The following is an 18,157-nucleotide window of genomic DNA, read 5'->3' as shown; positions in this document are numbered from 1 at the left end:
TACTGCTCATTATCTATGCCTGACTAATTTGAAAGCCAGTTTCTTCCAAAGGGATGCACTGTCAAGAGCTGGGTTTTCTTTATTTTAAACTCAGTTATACAATGTACAGATAATACGTAATGCTAACTTTAAACCTTGTAGAATGTCTTTACTGGATTCTGGTGTAAAAATTTATTCTGCAAAATGATTAGGAATCTTTTTATGCAAAAATGAGTATTTTATTTTGGCAGCACTAAAAGAAAAAAAAAACAAACAAAACCACTGTATTTCTACACTGAGGTGAAAACAGTGTTTAAACTTTCTATCAAATACATTCCAAAAGAAAGTGTGTTCTATGAAGGTTCCAAAGCACAAGCAAATCTTAACACAATAATACAGGAATCTTTAATACTGAAAATGACTCTGTTCTGACAGGGTGTTTAACAAACATAACTTACGAGTTATAAAACCAGTGAAGCAATCCCTTCCTAGTAACTGTGTCAAGAGTGAAGCTGGGCTTGTTCCATTAATACTCTTAACAATTTCATTGTAATACTTTTTACTAATATGACAATTTAAAATAAATTTTGCTGTACTTAAAAGAAGTCTTGAAAGTGGAAAAGTGTACAAAGTTCCGGATAAAAAGATTAATAGATGCAATTTAAATAAAATTTCCCCTCTTCTCGCTTATCAATTAACAATAATGATTACCTTTAGCAGATACACATTGAGCTTTAAAACCCAATTCTCAAAATGAAAACTTGTGTTTTAAATCTTAATCAGACATAAAAGGAAAAGATTACTATATTGGGACACCTTTTACAAGAATTCTGTTGTATTAAAGCAGAAACCAGTTCCTAAACCCTTTTATTCAATTGTATATTCTGTTTGGACAAATATCAAAAATAGAAGACTGTCACTACTTTTGCTTTTGTAATTGTGATTTTTTACTGCAGTCTTCTATAACTTTTACAGAGTTCATGGTCCCTAATATCTCCCCACCCTCCATTTTTCCTAGGTGGGGAAAGGGCTGCCATAAACTTCTCACTGATAGTTAGAGTTTCTGGAAACAGGTACTGTTTGTTATTATTTAAGAGTGACTCAATTTGGGCACTCTGGGTGGATGGTCTACAGGTTTTTTGGTGGTGCATACCACAGTCTCCAGCATGAAAAATCCTAGGAACTTGAGGAACCAGCACTTTCCAGAATTTTGGAAGACAAGATACAGTCAAATACTGAAGGGTCCAGTCCCAGTTATAATCATCGTAAGTACAGAAAGTATCTGTGCACTCAATCAGCTTCTGATACGCATCCCGGGTCAAGGCCAGACCCATATTGTGCTCTGTGGATTTCCACGTTTTCACATCTACCTTGTCAGCAACGCCATAGAAACTGCGAATGGCAGTATAGGTCCCCAGGGAGAGAACATCACACTCAGGACACTCTTGCTGCTTTAATTGCCACATCTTTTTGAAGACATGGTAAAAGTCTGGGGCTAAGTAGTGATCCTCTTCTAGGAAAAGTATGAGGCCAGCATAGTCTCGAAGGACTTTGACCCTCTCCCATACAAAATGCAGCTTCCACCACCAGTGGTGTTTGGTTTGGGAGAATTTGGCCTCTCTATAATGGCCGAAGGAGTCGGGATATTCAGCATTAATGCATCCCATCTGCAAAGCTGCATTCTTCTCCACGTCTCTGGGGCAATCTCTGGGGTCAGTGCCCGGAAACTCGTTGGGGTACAACTGAATACTAAAAGGAAAGAACACCTGCAGAACCGGACAGAAATCCACCCCAGCAATCAGCTGATTGATCTCGGTCGACCAGAAGTCATGGCTAAAGATGACGAAGACGTTGTCGATTCCCTGGGCTTTTCGAAGTGAGTCCAGCAGCAGTTTGAGGTATTCAGGCCGGTTGTGCACCTGGACCACCAGCGCCAGCTCTCGGGGGGCCCAGGAGCCGGCCTTACCTACATTCCTCACCGTCTGGTCAAAGTTCAGCTGGTACACTAAGGACCGGTACCGCAGCGTCAGGTTGTCCACCTCGGGGTGCGGGGCCGCCGCGACTAGCGGAGCCGCCGACTCGTTGGAGCCCCGGCGGATGCCCACGGACACGGCGGGATGGTCCCCGGCCCGGGCGCCTGCACCCCGCACGGGCTCGGCGTCCAGCAGCGGCGGGGAGAGGGCCTCGTTCTTCCTTTGTCGCCCATTGCTGCTCCAGAGGACGAAGCCGCAAGCGGCCACCACGAGCGTCAAGATCAGCACCTTCCGCTTGTAGATGCGGAACCTCATGGTCTCCGGCGCCGGGAGCGCAGGCAGGCGGACGGGCGCGGAAAGGAGCTAGCGGCTCCGGCGCGGAAGGGGCGGGCGGGCGGCGGCCGTGGCCTGCAGCAGTCGGAACTGGCCCCCGCAGCTGTCCTCGCTAACTCATCCCGGGCCCCGGGGGTCCTGGGGCCCGAAGGCTCTCAGCTCCCCCGCGCCGCCCGAGCTCCACACATCCTCGCCTGGCAGCTGCAGCTCGGGCACCGGCCCCGCCGCTAGGAGCCGCGGCTCGGTGTCGCCTCGGTCCTCTCCATCCAGGACGGGTCAGGGAAGAAGCCTGTCGCGGCCCCACCACACCCCGGCTCCGTTACCTGCGCTTCCAGCGGCCCTGCATCCTCTGTGCTCTCATCTTTACGCTGCCCCGGACGTCCCAGACCGAGGGACGCACCCTCGCCCCACTCCGGCGGCGACTGTCCTGACAACCAGCGACTGGCCCGCCGAGCGCCGCGGTCCCCGGGCCCACACCCCTCCGCCCCGCCCCTCGGGCTGTCGGTTGGCGCTTCCCGGTCGAGTCTGGAGACGCACGGCCGTGGCCGCCCGCTGCCTATTGGGCCGCAGCGCTGTCGCTCAGGCTCAGTTCCTACATCCGGCGCGTTCTTCCCTTTCCTGTGAGGCGTGAGCAGAACGAGGCAGGAACGTGGACGCTGGGTTTCCAGGTAAGCGGGGTGCGGGGCGGTGGCGATCCCGGCTGGAGTCCCCAGTGCTCAGGATCCAGGGCTGGGCCGTGTGGGCCCTGGTAGGAGAGGGAGGGCGAGGCCCGCCGCCTTGGTTGGTGGATTTCGAAAACGGGCTTCTCCCTTCTGGAAAGGGGCTCCCGCATGGCGGCTGCTGGGCCGGGAGGCACTCATTAGGGACACGTCAGCCTTTAGGGCTGCTGGGGGAAGGATGACGATGCTTCGGAGGGAAAAGTGAAACCAGGCTGATGCGGTCCTCGGAGAAGGGACGGGGCGGGCCGTGGAGGTGGCTCTACACCGCGCCCAGAGTCAGGCATGCCCGGGAGCTAGAACATGGAGGGAGAGGGTGCGCGGAGAGGCGAAAATAAACTGTAGCCTCGGCCTTCTTTCTCTGCCGAAGAAAATTAGGTATCACACCACTACGCTTTAGTTGTTGGGCAACCACGGTAAATTAAGCCCCAAAGGAACCCACTTTGTGGGGGAAACTGACTGTACTGGGCGTCCCTGTGCTGCTGCTCTTGCTGTTTTTCAGTGAGTCTCATTCTGTACGTGGTCCAATAATTTAAGGATTCCAAAAAGCTGTGCACTTATATGTGCATTTACTCATACGGAAAATGAATACTTGGTGCAATTATATGTTACTGACTTATGTAATGTTATCTTCCTATATTTATAAAACACTTGAATTTTCAAAATGTTTAACGTTTGCTGCCATATTTTAAATATTTTACAACAGTTTTCATCGTGAAGACACCTCTACTGCAAAGATGGTCAATGTACCTAAAACCCGAAGGACTTTCTGTAAGAAGTGTGGAAAGCATCAGCCTCACAAAGTGACCCAGTATAAGAAGGGCAAAGATTCCCTGTATGCCCAGGGAAAGAGGCGCTATGATCGGAAGCAGAGTGGCTATGGTGGGCAAACAAAGCCAATTTTCCGGAAGAAGGCTAAAACCACAAAGAAGATTGTACTGAGGCTTGAATGTGTTGAGCCCAACTGCAGGTCCAAGAGGATGCTGGCCATTAAGAGATGCAAGCATTTTGAACTAGGAGGAGATAAGAAGAGAAAGGGCCAAGTGATCCAGTTCTAAGTTTTGGGAATCTTTTGTTCTTCTATTTTTGAGAGCAAAATGTTGAAGTTATAGAAAAATTGCCTGTATGAGAATAAATACAGTGATATTCTTACTCAAATCGTTTGTACTTTTAAAAATATAAGTAAAATTGCATGCCTAATTTGGCTCTAAATTAAAGAAATAATGGTAGATTATTTGTAAGTGAATTAAGGTTCATCCTCTTATCAAATTCATTATTTAAATTTAGCTCTACAAGAATTGGCATCTTGTATTTATATAAAAGGAAGGTGGGCTTCCCTGGTGGCGCAGTGGTTAAGAATCCACCTGCCGATACAGGGGACACGGGTTCGAGCCCTGGTCCGGGAAGATCCCACATGCCGCGGAGCAACTAAGCCCGTGCGCCACAACTACTGAGCCTGCGCTCTAGAGCCCGCGAGCCACAACTACTAAAGCCCACAGGCCTAGAGCCCGAGCTCCGCAACAAGAGAAGCCATCCAATGAGAAGCCCGTGCACTGCAAGAAGAGTAGCCCCCGCTCACCGCAACTAGAGAAAGCCACGCGCAGCAACAAAGACCCAATGCAGCCAAAGATAAATAAAGACCCTGCTTTTTGTATATGAATGTTAGGCTAAGAGGCTTACAATGGGGATGGCTTGTAGATGAGCAAGAATGCAAAGGGCTAGGGTGTAGGAATAACATGGTGGGCACTTATTCCCAACACAGACTTTTATATCTACATTTATTGATGAAGAAATAATTGTCTTTCTTCAGGAACATGTAAAAATCAGATCTGCATTAAATTACTTTTAACTATGCCACAAAACATTTTTTAAAGAACCATGTTTTAATATAGTTGTTTTATAATATTTTTAGGCAATGTCTCACCAATTTATGAGTTCAGAAAATCCTAAGATACTTAATTACAGAATTCTTAGTTTTAAAGAGCAAAAGTGAATTAACTTCAGAAGGCAGTATAAAGCCTGGGCTGGAAATCCCCGATCTAGGTTCACAGAGAGGATTTTTCTCCAGTTACTTTCACTCTTTCCCCTCCTTTGTTCCCAGAAGCTAGTTCTGACACTGTTGGCAGTGATCTAGGAGAGAGGCTGATTTGAAAGACAGTGGGAATGAGGAGAATAAAACAGTTCTGCTTCCATTTTCCAAGATCCTTTTAAGTTGGTTCCTTTTATATACCCTCTGCCCTAGTTCAAATCCTAATCATCCTTTAGCTGGTATACTGTGGCTGATATATTGCTATCAGTTTTTTAATTAAAAAACTTAAACATATTAAGTGACTAAAACAAACAGAAAAAGAACCACCCTCATATAATACAGAACTTAGTCAAAGCAATTTTCTGCTACTCCCACCCAACCCCAAAACCTCATTCCAGCCCTAAAAATTAAAAAACTTGGGCTTCCCTGGTGGCGCAGTGGTTGAGAATCTGCCTGCTAATGCAGGGGACACGGGTTCGAGCCCTGGTCTGGGAAGATCCCACATGCCACGGAGCAGCTGGGCCCGTGAGCCACAATTGCTGAGCCTGCGCGTCTGGAGCCTGTGCCCCGCGACGGGAGGGGCCGCGATAGAGAAAGGCCCGCGCACCGCGATGAAGAGTGGCCCCCGCTTGCCGCAACTGGAGAAAGCCCTCGCACGAACCGAAGACCCAACACAGCCAAAAATAAATAAATAAATAAATAAATAAATAAGAAAATCCTTAAAAAAAAAAAAAAAATTAAAAAACTTAGAAATCACAACAAAAATTATGGAATTAATATTATAAAACTTGTAAAACCTGAAGTCTATTTGTCCAAAGCAACTCCTACTTTATGTATGGTGAATATAAAATTCCATATATATTTAGAATAATATACCTGAAAAACACAAAAGTGCTTAAAAACTTATATGTAGTTTCATATCAAACAAGTTCTCACTACAGTTTAGACTATATTAGTCCAAAGTATATTTTCTGCATACAGAAACTCAATTTCATTTTTTTTTTTTTAATATTTATTTGACTGCGTTGGGTCTTAGTTGTGGCATATGGGATCTAGTTCCCTGACCCGGGATTGAACCTGGGCCCCCTGCACTGGGAGCACAGAGCCTTAGCCACTGGAACACCAGGGAAGTCCCAGAAATTCAACTTCTTTAACTGAAACGCAAGACGAAAATTGATAAGAAAATTCTATGACCAGAGTGGTTGGGATCAATATCTGTTTAACATTAAAAAATAACCCCACAACCCATCTGGAAACACTAGGCTGAAATAACACAAGTGCAATAAACTGATAAAAGTTAACACCACAATAAAATTAGGTTTTAATGAAATTAAAATATTACAAATGATTGAAAATGTTACACTAACACACATTCTTCCCCTCAAGCAAGTATACAAAACCCACGAAAAGCTTCCCTTTCTCCAATTTGACATTTAAACAATAAGTGAGTCCCAAATTGGCGTGTAACTAAATGGAATATCTTTTTGTGGTATCACTTATTACTTTAACATATCACAGGAATTTACATAACAGGCTAGAGAACAGAAGTAAGAGACAACAGGTGCTTCAGTACCACCCATATTATCTACTAAGACCACAGTGTGAGCAACAGAGTGTAGGTTCATGGTAGTAGTTCCTTGAATAAAACAGCTTAGACAGAATCTTCCACAAACACAGGTTTTTGCAGTATCCAAATCTTGGCAAAGATGGAAAGGAATGATATGAGAGCCATATGGAATCCTATTGGAAAAAAAAATTTTTAAATATTTTTTAATGTGTTACTAGATTCAAAACTTCATGTATTAGGACATGAATTACTGGACACTGAAATTATAACCATGGAAAAATAAAATTACTCTATTAATTAACTCAGTACATTGTTTTATTTTCCTAACTGGTACGAATGGGGAAAATATACTAAATAACAGCATATGACATATTTTGTAAACCTAAGAGGATCTATACCACTCCATAAAGTGTCTTTTAGCACTGCCACTTAATAGCATAACCCACTGAATACAATGAAAGGGCCATCTGTCCTTTATATAATTATACTGTATGACCAGTGTAACATAATTTAAACGTATGGCTCTGTCATACAATTCTTATAAATGGTAATGAGAGAATTACTCAGTTCTATCTGTGAAGAAACATTTATTTAAATAAATCCATATAGGGGCTTCCCTGGTGGCACAGTGGTTAAGAATCCACCTGCCAATGCAGGGGACATGGTTCGAGCCCTGGTCTGGGAAGATCCCACATGCCGCGGAGCAACTAAGCCCGTGAGCCACAACTACTGAGCCTGTGCTCTAGAGCTCACGAGCTACAACTACTGAAGCCCGCGCACCTAGAGCCCATGCTCCGCAACAAGAGAAGCCACCCCGATGAGAAGCCCGCGCACCGCAACGAAGACCCAACGCAGCCAAAAATAAATAAATTAATTTAAAAATCAATTAATCAATCCATATATTCTCATAGGCATCAAGTGTTCAAAAGGGAATTTTAAACTGTGTGAAACAAATTTCAAACACATGTTGTTTGGGACATTAGTTTTACTGTGTAGCCAAGTAAGCAATTTAACCTTGCTTAAATTAAGTCATTCACCCTCTTGCTTAAAATTTCAATGGCGCCCAATACAATTAAAATCCAATCAAGTCAAAAAAAAAATCAAGTCAAACTCAAAACCCTCATCTACAAGACACTAAGAGACAGTCTCTTGAGGTTGCCTGCCCACTGCCCAGCTCGCTACTCCACGCTAAACACAACCATATCGCCGTCACTGCGCGTCTCCCCCACACTGTTTTCTTTGTTGTTTCTCTAGTACCTAGGCTGGCACATAATAGGTGTTCAGATCTTTTTCAACAAATAAATAAAACCTACTATTATAATTTAAACTGGAGTTTAAAACCCTATTAGAAAAGTCTGAAAAGATACACATCAAATCAAAAATAGTGGCTTACTTTTCCTAAGGGACTTGGTATTGGTCTTGTTTGCAATTTTTAATTTTTTCACATGTAAGAATTTATTACTTGTGTAAGTAACAATTTTTTTAAAAACCACATGTTTACATTCCAGGCTATTGGTTATAGTCTAAGGAAACAGGAAACAGTTAAAAACTGTACTTTCTACCCAACATAATTTAAGTTACCACATATTTTTCTAATAGACTATAACTTTCTGTTTATAACCAGTAGTTAGGACAATTTTTTTAAATAAATTTATTTATTTTATTTATTTTTGGCTGCGTTGGGTCTTTGTTGCTGAACGAGGGCTTTCTCTAGTTGAGATGAGTGGGGGCTACTCTGTTGCGATCCACGGGCTTCTCACTGCAGTGGCTTCTTGGTGTGCGGGCTCTAGAGCACAGGCTCAGTAGTGTGGCACACGGGCTTAGCTGCTCCGCAGCACGTGGGATCTTCCCGGAGCAGGGATTGAACCCGTGTCCCCTGCATTGGCAGGCGGATTCTTAACCACTGTGCTACAGGGAAGTCCCAGTTAGTACAATTTATCAATAGCTAGATAACAGATGCTGTTCTCATGGCTTTGGATCTATACTCTTTTTAAAACAAGGGAGCTGAAAACATGCAAAATTATACTTTAGTAAAGATTAGTCATCTTAGCCAATCTGTTATGATCTTTTCAAATCATCAGTAACCATTTATAGTATTTCTCATTTGGACATAATTTTCAAATTTGAATAAGTACAATATATTATTTTTTTCATATGAAGTCTCAGAGAAAGCATAGAACAAGAAACTCGGGAGCAGTACATTTCCAAAAGACACCATTTAGATTTCTCACAAATCAGTGGTCTTAACCTGAATCATCAGTATCACTTCTGGAGATTTTAAAAAATATATGACATACAATAGGGGTCCATCTCTGGAGATTCTGAACTAGTTGGTCTGAGGTAGAATCTAGGACCTATATTACCAGAAAATCTAGATATGTATTTCTCATCTATATTATTTAGGAACTCCTCCACAATTAATGATAACAACATTTGATTTTTAATTGCCAGAGAAGCAAATTACTTGTATTTATACATCCAATAAGTATTTATTGGGACCTATTATGAACAAGGCACTGTTCTAGGTACTTACATGTATTGTCATTTAATAGGTAATTCTCAACTCCCAGTTAAGAGTCAATGCCTTAAACCAGTGGTTCTCAAAGTGTGGTCCCCTGACCAGCAGCATCAACATTCCCTTTGAACTTGTTATAGATGCAGTTTCTTCATCCCCACTCCAAATTCACTGAGTAAGAATCTCTTGAGGGTGGGGACCAGCAATCTGCTTTAGTAAGTACTGTGTTACAATAAGCATGATTGTGATGCACTCTCAACTTTTGAGGATCACTGCCTTAAAACAATGAGCCCTTGGTTACTTTTAGAGCCTTTGCATTCAAAGTGTAGTTCATGGACTAGCAGCCTCGCCTGGAATGGAGGCTTAAAAAGCAGATCTCTGCCGCAGACCTCTACAGCACAATCTGCTGAGCAAGACTCCCAGGTGATGTGAATGCACTTAAAGTTTGAGAAGCAAGCAGCGGTTCTTCATCCTAGCTGGCCACACATTAGAATACCTGGGGAATTTTAAAAATACTGGGTCCTACTCCCATTCTTTTTTTTTTTTTTTTTCAAATTTATTTATTTTTTATTTATTTATTTTTGGCTGAGTTGGGACTTCACTGTTGCGCACGGGCTTTCTCTAGTTGTGGTGAGCGGGGGCTACTCTTCGTGGTGGTGCGCGGGCTTCTCTTGTTGCGGAGCACAGGCTATAGGGCGCCCAGGCTTCAGTAGCTGCAACACGCGGGCTCAGTAGTTGTGGCTCCCGGGCTCTAGAGTGCAGGCTCAGTAGTTGTGGCTCACGGGCTTAGTTGCTCCATGGCATGTGGGACCTTCCCGGAGCAGGGATCTAACCCGTGTCCCCTGCATTGGCAGGCGGATTCTTAACCACTGCGCCACCAAGGAACTCCCCTCCCAAACATTCTGATTTAATAAGTCTGGGGTGGGGACTAACCATCAGAATTTTTTGAAGCTCCTCAGGTGATTCTAAATGTGAAGTAAAATTTGAGAACCACTGCTTTAGGATAAGAGCTCTTAAGCTAGGGATGGTGAAGAGGAAAGACTGGCTTGGGTTTCAGTGGGGTCTATGAGCATTATAAAGTTGTATGCAAAAGTCTGTATTTATTCATGTGTGCATTTTTCTAGGCCCATAACTTCTGTCATTTCTTTCTTTAAGAGTCTCTCCCCACTAAAAAAAAGTTAAGAATCTCTTCTTCGAAATATGGTGTTCCTACCATTTTATAGGCACTCAATAGTAATTTGGTTCACGTCTTAGCTTCCACTCCTATATGAAAGAAGCCTGAATAAAATGAATAACTGGAGTTTGGTGTCTCATGACCAACTGCAGTTAGTGTTCAAAGACAAGGGAAGAGAACCAGGAGCTATTGAGTCCTACTATATGCCAAATGCTTTGCCATTACATTAGGTCATTTATCTTCACAACTCTGTAAAGTGGGTATTATTGTTCCTGCTTCACAGATGAGATTCAATCAAAGAGGTTAAGTAACTTGCTAAAGCCACACTAAGGGGTGAAGCCAGGAATCACACCTAAGTCTGACTCCAAAGACCACACTTTACCACTATGCCAGACTGGAGTTCTCAAACTTTAGACTGTATCAGAGATACCTGGAGGACTTGTTAAAACACAGATAGCCGGACCCCACCCTCAGAATTTCTGATTCAGCAGGTCTGGGGTGAAGCTCAAGAACTTGCACCTCTAACAAATTCCTAGGTGATGCTGATGCTGATGCTGCTGGTCAGGGAACCAGACTCTGAGAAACAATGTCACTCATCGATTCATTCACTCATTCACTCACTCACTCATTCTTCATTCATTCATTCCCTAACATATTGCAGGTATGGGGGATAGATATCACATTTTAGACCCAAAGGAAAGAGTGGAGAATAAGGCCAAGTCCATGCCCTCATGGATCTTACATTCTAGTGAGAATATCTGACAGAAAACGAACAAATGTTAAAAAAATATATATCATTCCAGGCAATAAATCCTATGACAAAAAAATCAAGCAATGTAAGGGGGTGGGGGATAAAACTTTAGATAGGGTAGTCAGGAAAGATCTTTCCGGGGTGCCACTTGCGCAGAGAACTGAAGTGAGAAAGTAAGCCGTGAGACTTTCTGTAGGAAAAGCATTCTAAGCAGAGGTAAAGAACAGCAAGACGGCCACTGGAGCAAAGCGTTAGATTGTGCACAGCATCACAAGCTATGTTAAAGACTTTGTTACTCTGAGGATGACGAGAATACCAGGATGCTATCAAAGGCTTACCTATTATATAGTACGGTTCGTGCAGAAGATTCCAATAAAGTTAATGGCATTTGCAGCTTTATAACTGGAAGGACTTGTGGTTGTTCAAAAATATTTCCAAAAAGATCCAAGTACTCAAGGGATAAATTTTTAAATTCACTAGGCAAAAATGGAAGCTTATTTCGAGCCGCTGACAAAAAACGCAGGTTTGTCAGATGTCCCATCTTGAAAGGAAGTTGAATCAATTCATTATCATCAAGTTTTAAATCTGTAAGTTCTTGGAGCTGGCAAAATTGTACAGGGAGTGCCTTAATTTTGTTCTTGCTGAGATCCAAACTCCGAAGTGACTTCTGGAGTGTAGACTGACACAAGGCTACACTAAATGACTCCAAGTGATTATCATTCAGGTTAAGTTCTTGAAGGTGGATGAGGTCTCCAATTGTAGCTGGAAGCTTTTTTATATGGTTGTGACTCAAGTCTAATTTTCTAAGGTTTTTTAAGGAAAGCATACGCATATCAACCCGGACAAGCCCACAGTAAGAAGTCTGAAGATGTTCCAGAGAATAGGGGAAGTTCTTGCTTAGAGGATAGTCCTTTTTGGATGTGATAACCATTTTCGTTTTAAATTTTTCAAATTCTGAAGTCTTCACTGGTGTGAGGGTTAAAAGTGGTGCCTCAATATCACAGCCTCTGTGAGCCAGTCTCATAGCTGAAAGGAAACCCTTTAGACTGCTGGAATTGGCCTGAATACATAAAAATAAGTTGTACAATTATAAATTCCATTTTAGATAATGCATCCATGCTAATCCATCCTAAACAGTCTGTAAAGTTATATATGCAAATCATGCAATCATTTATTGAAAATGGCTGTACAAATCTTTTTAGTATTCTATTTTCACTAAATTTCAATAGATACAAAAAACTTTAAAAGTTTTTGAAAAAATTATATTGAGAGACATACGCTAAATAAAACTGTTCACGGGGGAACCATAAGAGTATAAAATAAAACAGGAAAGCATGAAAAGATTCCACTTAAGATTGGGGTTTAAGATGAACTGACCCATCAACTATAATCCAAAAATAAAAGTTACTTAACCTTAGTAACCAAAGTCAAAAAAAAAAAAAAAAAAAAGAAAAGATGAACTGACCCAAATCTCCAGTGCCTCTGAGATAGAATGAGGTAGTGGGGTGCACTGCAAAACACTAGGGGGGGTTATTCACAAACACTAGGAATTTTGAAAAGCAATGGCCCTGTCAAAAGCAAGGCCAAATAGCACTCAATGCCAAAAGTACTAGAAAACATCAAAAGCAAGAGACTGCTTCCAGCTGGACATAGAAATCACTAATAAAGTGGTAAGTGAACTAAGTCATCAATAAAAATAACTAATACTTGCAGGATACTTTAGAAGTTTCGTAACGATTATATGTGAAGGACTAGTGAACTTTCAGCAAGTTTGGGAAACTAAGTATATGATCCTATTTGGTTGGAATGTAGGAGCTTTGTAGAGCAGTAAAAGAGGAGAAATATAGTACGGGGATAGATTACAGATGAGCTTGATGCCAAGGTAAGGAAGATAGAATGATCAGGCTGTGGGAAATCACTGAAGAATTCTGAGTTGAGAATTACATGACAAGAGCTATTTTGGCAGCAGTATACATAGTGAAGTGGAGTGAGGAAAGTCTGGTGACCTGGGTGAAATAGGTCCAGCAAGTAGGTCCAGAGTGGTCATCAGTGTCAAGTTCTACAGAGCTCAAAAAGGATAAGAAATAATGGCAATGTGATTGGCAAATAGGAAGGAGATCACTGATCTCTGAGGCAGTGTTTTGTGAGTAACCAGTGAAAGCAGAGGTCAAAAGAGATAGCAAGAAAGTGGAGCCAACAGATTTAGCCTTGATTTTCCAGAAATTTGTCTATTCTACTTTCTTAATTGGTAAGACCTCTCAGCTTGTTTTTAGGTAGAAGGAGTTAGTGGAAAGATAGGCTGAATATCAAGAAAAAACGAAAAACCACAAGAACAGGAGGAGGTAGGACAAAACACCTCCATTCAATACAAATACCTTAAACAGTTATTAAACTTTTAATGTTTACAAAGCATGTGGCTTGGGGTTAAGGATACGGCAAGGCTGAACAAATCACTGCTCCTACCCTCGGGAAGGGGGAAAAGGAAAAAGTGAGATAAGGCAAAGAAGAAAACAGTTTTTTATTCTAATGGTTTATGTATTTAAAAAAGTGATTATAGTAAGTAAAATACCCCCTGAAGTGTTTCTAATTGTATTTCATTCTTTTTTTTTAACACCAAATTTAGATTCATCACCTGTGATTCAGCTGGCAAAATGTAGACCTGTGCCACCTGCCTTATAGAGTTCTGTCTAAGAACACCCTGAGGGTCCATCTTGGGCACAGAAGCAAACCCAGTTTTCCTTCCCATCCTGGGCAACTTTTCTGAGACTGACTCTGCCCTTTTAGAGGCCATACATGCATGCCAGGGAAACTGCCGTCACTTCTTCAAACATACCTGCAAGTGACTGTCTCTGTTCAGCTATGTGGGTATCAGGATCCTAAAAGAGCCTCTGTTCTCTTTACAGTCAACCAATCTAAGCATTAATGTTTTTAATACCATACCTTACTTAGACAGATATCCACGGGAGGCTCCTTTAACCGAACAGTGGCTTTCCCCTCATCCACAAATTTGGTGAAGAATTGCTCAATGTTCTCCTTTAGCTGCTTAAAAACCAATGGGACAAAAGGACAAAACCAGGTACTGTTATCAATATTTATTACAACTAGAATGTGCCGGTCACTTTGCCAGGTTTGGTTTGGCCTTTAGTCCTTAAGTCTGGGTGTTCTGTGGTTTTAAGATTTAAAGGTTTTTGTTTGGTTGTTTTTTGGGGTGTTTACACTCCTTATCTAGCTTCTGGTAAGATATAATTGTTCTGGGCCTTCCTTGGTGGCGCAGTGGTTAAGAATCTGCCTGCCAATGCAGGGGACACGGGTTTGAGCCCTGGTCCTGGAAGATCCCACATGCCGTGGAGCAACTAAGCCCGTGCACCACGACTACTGAGCCTGCGCTCTAGAGCCTGCGAGCCACAACTACTGAAGCCCACGCACCTACAGCCCGTGCTCCGCAACAAGAGAAGCCACCGCAATGAGAAGCCTGCGCACTGCAACGAAGACCCGATGCAGCCAAAAACAAAAACAAACAAACAAACAAAACGTAATTGTTCTCCCTGTCCGGTAACTCTTTCTTCTTCGAAAACAGAAACCCCTGTGTTTGAGAAGAATGCTTCTTTTCTCCCATTGCCAATAGTAGTTACTTGCCTTCTTAACTTCAGCCCATTAGTCTGGGGTGGGCATGCCTCCCACAAGATATAAACTCAGTGAAAATAGGAATCTTGTCTCCTTTGTTCACCTTTATTTCCCTGGAGCCAGAAAAGTGAGTGACACATAATAGCTGCTCAAAAATTTTTAATGACTAATGTTGCTTCTGCTTCAGACTTGAATGCAACAACTATTTATTGAGAAGCCACTATGTACCAGGTACTATGACAGGGGGCTTGGGACAACAGTGGTAAATAAGACCAGCATGGTAATTACACTAATCAAATTGGCAATCTCATAAGAGACAGTTATTAAACAAGTAATTACAAGCATAACAAATATTAAAAGAAGGGAAGTACAGGCTGCTGTAAGACCTTATTAGCAAAGGGGTATGAAAGTGACCTTAAAGGTTAAGAAATGAAGGATTAAGAGATGTTAGGCAACTGAAGATACTGGGGGAAGACACAGTGGGTAGCATACCAATAAGATGGAACAATGTGTTCAAAGCCTTGGAGGTAAGAGAGCTTGGTAACTGTGAGGAGCTGAAAAACGTTCAGTATGCCTGAAAGATCCAGTGAAAAGAGGCCGGTGAGCCTGAAGAGGCAAACAGAGATGAGATGCTGAAAGATTTTGTAAACCATATTAAGAATTCTGGATTTCATCCTAAGAACAGTGATATCCACTGATGGACTTTAAGATAGGAACATGATTAGGTCTACATTTGGAAAAGTTTCCTTTAACTACAGTGTAAGAATGAACTTTGGGACGGGGAGAATGGGATGGAAAAAGACAATGGTAGAAGTAGGGAGATCCTTTCAGAAACTAGCCAGGCAAGGGACAATGGTGATTTAGATTACAGCTGGGATGGAAGGAGGTATGAAAATATGAAAGCTACCTAGGAAGTAGAATTGAAAGAATTCAATAATATATTGGATGTGGGGAGGGAAAGGCTTTAAGGTGCCTGGATGGGGCAGAATACTACTTAAAGGGTTGCAGAAGACTGTCAGAAGAGCAGGGTTAGGGGTGGCAAGGAAAATTAATCTGGGGCTATTTTGAGTTTGAAATACTGCTACACATCCAAGTGAAGATTTCCAGTAGGTAGCTGGCTCAAGTTGGAAGTTAACAGAGAGGACTAGCTAAAGAACATATTTGGAAATCACAGTCAAATGGATGACAGCTGAAGTCAGGACAGAAAAGGAGAGGGTTGTAAGAAAGAGCCCCAAGATATTTCCATACTGAGCACTAATACCTACTCTTCAAGGCCCAGGACAAAACCACTTTAATTCAACCAATAAATGTTTACTTGACACCTACTATGTCCCAAGCCCTGTGGCACCACCTCTTCTACAAAACTTTCTCAAGAACTTTAATCAGAATTGACCTCATTTTTGATATTATACTACTCTGCTTCTACCTTTATTACAGCACTTATCATAGCCCACCTTTCTAAGTGGTGGTTTCTGTTTCTCCCTTTCTAGTCTTGGAAAAACAGTGACTAAATCAGGTTTAATTTCCCACAGTATCTAGCACAGCACCCTGCACACCGTAAGTCTTCAACTAGCAGTTTACAATAAAATTTTGGTTAGGTCAGCTACTGACTATTAGTGCAGTAAAAGTTTTAAAGGAGAGATCATAACAGACTCTGAAAATAGGCAGTACCTAAGCTGGGCATGAAAAGATAGGTTTTAGGGAAGACAACAGGGAAAAAAGGGAGACCCAATTCTGGTTATGAGTTGGCTTTTGTCACCTAACAGTTTTCTAACCTTTAAAATTTGGGTGATTTCTAAAGTCTTTTTAATTCAAAAAATTATACGAATTGATTCCGTGGAAAGGGGAGAATTATTTAGACTTTCAACTACTCACATCAAACATTTACGTGGCTCTGAATGAAACAGCAATAACTCCTTTCCTCAACTATGAGTATCCACTGCGGAGTACAACACTGTAAGGGAAATAACCCCAGAAATTGTATAAAATCCAGTCAAGAGTCAGATGCAATGGTGGGTGATGAATTGCCCCAATTTTATTATAGTAGGCACAAGGGTATTCCAGTCATTTTCACAAAATAACGTGCTTGATAATCAACGTAAAAGGATTTTATAAAACTTGTGCTTTAAAAATTCTATTTCAAAAAATTATACTTCAACTTCCAACTTCTTCTGGAGGGTTTACTACTCCTAGGTAGATATGAAAAAGTCTTGGACCTAAGAAATCAAGACTTAGGAAATCAAACATTTGAGGAGAAAAAAAAAGAGAGAGATGCAGTAACCAATAACTTTAATAAAAATATCAAGATGTAACCCAAGCATTACTGCTTTACTACTGTACTAATCTGGTCTAATGACCTTAGATACACCCCCACAAAGCCTTAAAACAAACAAACCAACAAACAGACAAAACTAGCGAAAAGCCTGTGGGAGAAACAGAATCTAGTGAACCAAAGTGTAGTCATTTTACAGTTCCCCCAAACTGGACTGATGCTTCGTTTATAGCTTAATCCGGCAGGCCGAAATTTCCAAGGCTTTAAAGGGGCGGGGCTGCCATCTATTACTAAACAGCAAGGCTGTCAATACAAAGTCGCAGAAATGGGCACGAAAAATAAGAAGTGCACTCTCAAAATCTTTCCTCCTCGGGGTCCGTAGGGAGACGCCGGGGTCCGGGTGGTCATGGGGTTCGGGGGCCGGGCGCTCAGGAACCCTTAAGACGGAGTCCAGCCTCGGGAACAGTCGGGAGCTTAGGGCAAGAGCGCCCGGCTGCCACCCTTGACCTCCCTGCTTCACGCACCTCATAGCGGGTCCCGAACTTGTCCTTCAGGGTGGAAATGAACAGGCAGGCGGGGTGCTGGCCGCCGCGCTCGCCCCCCGCTCGGGGCCGCGGCTGAGTCCTGGGCGCCTGCTGACAAAGGCTCAACACCGCCCGGACGCCCTTGCCCCGGTTCCTCAGCCCCAAGGCCGGCAAGTGCCGACTGACCACCTCCACCTCGCAGTGCAGCTTCATCTCACCGGAGCTCCGGCAACCAGCAGCCACCTCTCGGCTTTGAAACTTCCCCCTTCCCGCCGCGCCGCGCCGCGCCGCCGCCGGGGTCCTCGAGCACGCGGCTGTCCGGGGATCTGCCTGCCTGCTCGTGGTGCCGATGTCTCCGGTTTCTTTGTACAGCGGCTCCACGAGCCCTGCGGGGACGGACGGCGTCCCCTCTCCCTTGCAGGGTCAAGTCCGCACTGTGGCTGCGGCCCGCGGAGGGCGGACACCGACCACCTGAGGACACGGCGCGCGTCTCCCGAAACCGGCGATCGGCGGGGGCGCCACGTCCTTTCCCGGGAGCGCGCGCTGATGGCCGCAGCTGTTATAGCTTGGGGCCGAGTTCTAGTTTCCGCTGTTGACCCTTAATGCGCTGCACGTACACGTGGGGTCCTTGAGTTTCCCAAGGAAAGGCGTCAGCTCCTATGTTACGGGGGAAGCCTTTTTGCCCAGATACCTTCGGCCC

General features: G+C 43.2%; 3 protein-coding genes across 6 annotated transcripts; 1 reads left to right on the top strand and 2 right to left on the bottom strand.

Moving 5' to 3' along the window:
* Positions 1-829: 829 nt before the first annotated feature.
* Positions 830-2,773, bottom strand: MGAT2 (alpha-1,6-mannosyl-glycoprotein 2-beta-N-acetylglucosaminyltransferase). The gene has a single exon (XM_057542601.1). The coding sequence runs from the start codon at positions 2,265-2,267 to the stop codon at positions 927-929; it is 1,341 nt and encodes a 446-aa protein (XP_057398584.1). The 5' UTR covers positions 2,268-2,773; the 3' UTR covers positions 830-926.
* A 63-nt stretch (positions 2,774-2,836) lies between these two features.
* RPL36AL (ribosomal protein L36a like) lies at positions 2,837-4,153 on the top strand. Its single transcript, XM_028169246.2, has 2 exons — positions 2,837-2,953; positions 3,708-4,153. The coding sequence occupies exon 2, from the start codon at positions 3,739-3,741 to the stop codon at positions 4,057-4,059; it is 321 nt and encodes a 106-aa protein (XP_028025047.2). The 5' UTR covers positions 2,837-2,953; positions 3,708-3,738; the 3' UTR covers positions 4,060-4,153.
* A 1,685-nt stretch (positions 4,154-5,838) lies between these two features.
* LRR1 (leucine rich repeat protein 1) lies at positions 5,839-18,118 on the bottom strand. 4 transcript variants are annotated; one of them, XM_057544705.1, is made up of 4 exons: positions 17,458-18,118; positions 13,978-14,079; positions 11,376-12,097; positions 5,839-6,770 (listed from the first exon to the last, which is right to left on the bottom strand). In XM_057544705.1, the coding sequence occupies exons 1-4, from the start codon at positions 17,668-17,670 to the stop codon at positions 6,530-6,532; spliced, it is 1,278 nt and encodes a 425-aa protein (XP_057400688.1). In that variant the 5' UTR covers positions 17,671-18,118; the 3' UTR covers positions 5,839-6,529. The 4 variants fall into 4 exon arrangements, with proteins under 4 accessions (XP_057400688.1, XP_007192868.2, XP_007192869.2 ...); XM_007192806.2 differs by having other exon boundaries at positions 13,978-14,076; XM_007192807.2 differs by lacking the exon at positions 13,978-14,079.
* Between the last annotated feature and the right edge of the window lie 39 nt (positions 18,119-18,157).

The sequence above is a fragment of the Balaenoptera acutorostrata genome, chromosome 3, assembly GCF_949987535.1.
Source record: "Balaenoptera acutorostrata chromosome 3, mBalAcu1.1, whole genome shotgun sequence".
NCBI classification, from domain to species: Eukaryota; Metazoa; Chordata; class Mammalia; order Artiodactyla; family Balaenopteridae; genus Balaenoptera; species Balaenoptera acutorostrata.
This window is presented reverse-complemented; position numbering and strand designations above follow the sequence as displayed.

Excerpts from the sequence above, each read along its gene's own strand:
- RPL36AL (XM_028169246.2), top strand. The coding sequence starts at position 3,739 with ATGGTCAATGTACCTAAAACCCGAAGGACTTTCTGTAAGAAGTGTGGA.
- LRR1 (XM_057544705.1), bottom strand. The coding sequence starts at position 17,670 with ATGAAGCTGCACTGCGAGGTGGAGGTGGTCAGTCGGCACTTGCCGGCC. Across the intron at positions 12,098-13,977 it reads TGGATATCTGTCTAAGTAAG|GCCAATTCCAGCAGTCTAAA; the intron begins GTATGGTATTAA and ends TTATGTATTCAG. Across the intron at positions 6,771-11,375 it reads CGAACCGTACTATATAATAG|GATTCCATATGGCTCTCATA; the intron begins GTAAGCCTTTGA and ends TTTTTCCAATAG.
- MGAT2 (XM_057542601.1), bottom strand. The coding sequence starts at position 2,267 with ATGAGGTTCCGCATCTACAAGCGGAAGGTGCTGATCTTGACGCTCGTG.